At 33.5% G+C, this 2785-nt stretch overlaps 1 protein-coding gene across 1 annotated transcript in view; it reads left to right on the forward strand.

The window, feature by feature from the left end:
• The window catches only part of LOC108905465 (lutropin-choriogonadotropic hormone receptor-like), a 205151-nt gene that overhangs the window by 70798 nt on the left and 131568 nt on the right, over nt 1-2785 (forward strand). Inside the window, exon 5 of the mRNA XM_023454593.1 lies at nt 1792-1866. Within this exon, the coding sequence (XP_023310361.1) occupies nt 1792-1866 (75 nt within the window). The remainder of the gene's footprint in view (nt 1-1791; nt 1867-2785) is intronic.

A 2785-nucleotide genomic window follows, 5' to 3' on the forward strand; every position in this document is an offset into this window, starting at 1 on the left:
TTGAGGTTCCAGCAATTTTACATTGTGTTAATTTTTTTGAACACCTTGTGTCACAAATATGAGCACTACCAATGACATCCATGATATGCAACACTTGTGTCAATAATTATTTTACCTATCTAAAGAAATCAACAATAAGAGGCAGTACCCATCTAAGGATACACAATCTGTATAATGCAATTTTTTTAAACATAGGTTTTGATATCGTACCATATTGGAAGTCGACGCACAAATCTAAAAACATTACTTTCGAGTTTTTGAATTTTCCCATTCCAAGGTGATATAAAATAAATAATTAATTAGGTAAATTCATAGTTTTAATTCTAACTTGATTTATTTTATTTAACATTTAAGGCAAATGTGATTTCCAAACACAAGATAAGTTCCTTATCTATTTAATTACATAATTGAAAGCATTAAATTTATTTAGCAGTTATTATTTGGCAACAAAGCCACCGCTGGAACTGCCGCCTATTACTAAGTAGAAGAGTTACCACGCTAAATTTTATAGCTGGAAGCCGGCTAAGGAGACCCTGCTTCCATTTCGGGTTGCCAATTTCCAGCATTTAAGTAGCAGTCTGTAGCGATACGCTATATTGTCTGTGTTATTGCTTACCGAAAAGCAGATAAAACGTCATTCGTAAATGAAATAAAATCACACAGCAATAAAATAATACCTGTTGTAAGGACTTACCAGATCTTACAGCTACAAGTATTCAGAATATCCACATTCTAAACAAGCACATATTCTATGAATCCAATTGTATACGCTGGAAAATATTTCTTAAGCGGCAACAATTCGTATTCAATTGCATTGGAATACACTCATATTCTAATTTCAAATAAATGAGGTCAGAAATTGTATTTGTAAGCAAAATGAGCTATTGTCGCATGTTAAAGACGATAGGAATGATTGTTTAATTGTTCTTGCACAAGTTTGGTCAAGACTTTGGTAATAATTCTTCTTGGGCTTCTGGTACAAGCAATAATTCTGGAATTATCGTCAACAATGTAACTGCTCTTCTACCTTCACAAAAAAAATCATATTTTCTTCGTTCAGGGCGAGGAATAACATTGCCAGTATCTGAAACACATTGCGGCACCTACAAATAACCTAGACGTGTGGTAAACGTCTTATCTGAATGCCGATTACTATTAACACGTCGTGCTATACAATAATTACATTGCGCTAGCTATAAAATCAATGCTATAACTAACAACAACTTTTTAATCAACTGTCAATTGAAAATTGATGATAGCAATACAACTACAGCCGACCTAAAATTTGCCGAGATAACGCAGTTCGGAATAAAAAAGTGTTGTATATTTTGTTATTTCCAGCTTTGATCATTTCGGTATTAGACCAGTTAGTTAATCCTGTTCATTTTAAACTAAAAATAAACACACCACCACAGAAATGAGACAACCCCCAAATCCAAAGCCAAAGGCTTGTGCGGAAGGGGGCTACACTTGAAAAAACGCGGACAATCACCCATTATCCATCGACATTACCAGTGCCGACACCGGGGATCGAACCCGGACCAGAGTAGGAAGCCTAGCCGAGAAATGCTTGCCACCGCACTCTCGACCGACTGCGCTACCGTGGCGAATAACGTTTACTAAATTTTAATTTAGACATTAATGAAAATATCTTCAGTTTGGAAGAATGATATGAAAACTTGTGCGAACTTATTAAATTTGTTGGATTACCTATGTACAATAACAGTGTTAAATGTTTCAAGTTTCAATATCCATGTTGATAAATTCTTATTTTCGCTGTCTTTGTTTCAGGAGAATAGTAAACACTGGTTTAGAAGAAATGCCCAATTTCAATGGCTTAAATACATCTTCTGTTCTGCACATGATGTAAGTATTTTTCATGGTTGTATATGCCATTTTTAAAATTGGGTATTATTTGTTTGTCACAAGATGGATATTGACAAAATATCAAATTTGAACCCCTGCTGCTCTACAAAAGTAATTGTAATGATTATCATTACTGACAAGCATTTTTGCTATTCTTGAATTATTTTAATGTAAGAGAAAGATAAAAAAATAATTGAATATTATACTACAAACAGAAAACAAATATAATGTTTTAATTAGACATAACTTTTTCTTACGATTAGAGCGATGAAATAGTGAGTGTCTATCTGTAATAGATGGTCTATCTGTAATAGACAGCCAAAACAATGCGTCATAAGCCCAATGTGTTAGACAAGCACTTGTTTCCCTGGTAATTAATCTATTTCTAATACATTTATGCTTGAGGCATACTTTTCTGTCTTTATATCTCTTATTACTAGGGCTGTCAGAACTGAGTCGCGGGACATAGGCGCACGCATTATTTATTAAAAAGCAACAAATTAAATTGTCTACAGTACACCATCATAAACGCCAACGGATAGGAATTAATTACGCAACATCCTCATGATAAGAAACAACAGTATACTAACGTGACGTAAACGTGAAAAATATTCTGAGGCAGCAGCTCACGCATGTTGCTTAGCACGCCATAGAATTGCTTATCTCTCTGACAATCTTACCTATTACAGATGGTCTATTAAGTAAGCTTTAAGTAAGTGTTTTGTCCAAATAGTAAAAATATACATGGTTTATTGTTATATAGAGTGGAAAGTTTAAACAGAACAAATTTGTAATTTAATAAATAAAGGTTTGTCACCAAATTAATGGACCACGTCAATTTTTATTTTCAATAGGGCATATTACAATGAGGTTTATTTATTTTTTTAATTGTGTGCAACAACCCCCAACTTTTTTGTTA

This window comes from Anoplophora glabripennis, unplaced genomic scaffold (genome assembly GCF_000390285.2).
Source record: "Anoplophora glabripennis isolate ALB-LARVAE unplaced genomic scaffold, Agla_2.0 scaffold267, whole genome shotgun sequence".
NCBI classification, from domain to species: domain Eukaryota; kingdom Metazoa; phylum Arthropoda; class Insecta; order Coleoptera; family Cerambycidae; genus Anoplophora; species Anoplophora glabripennis.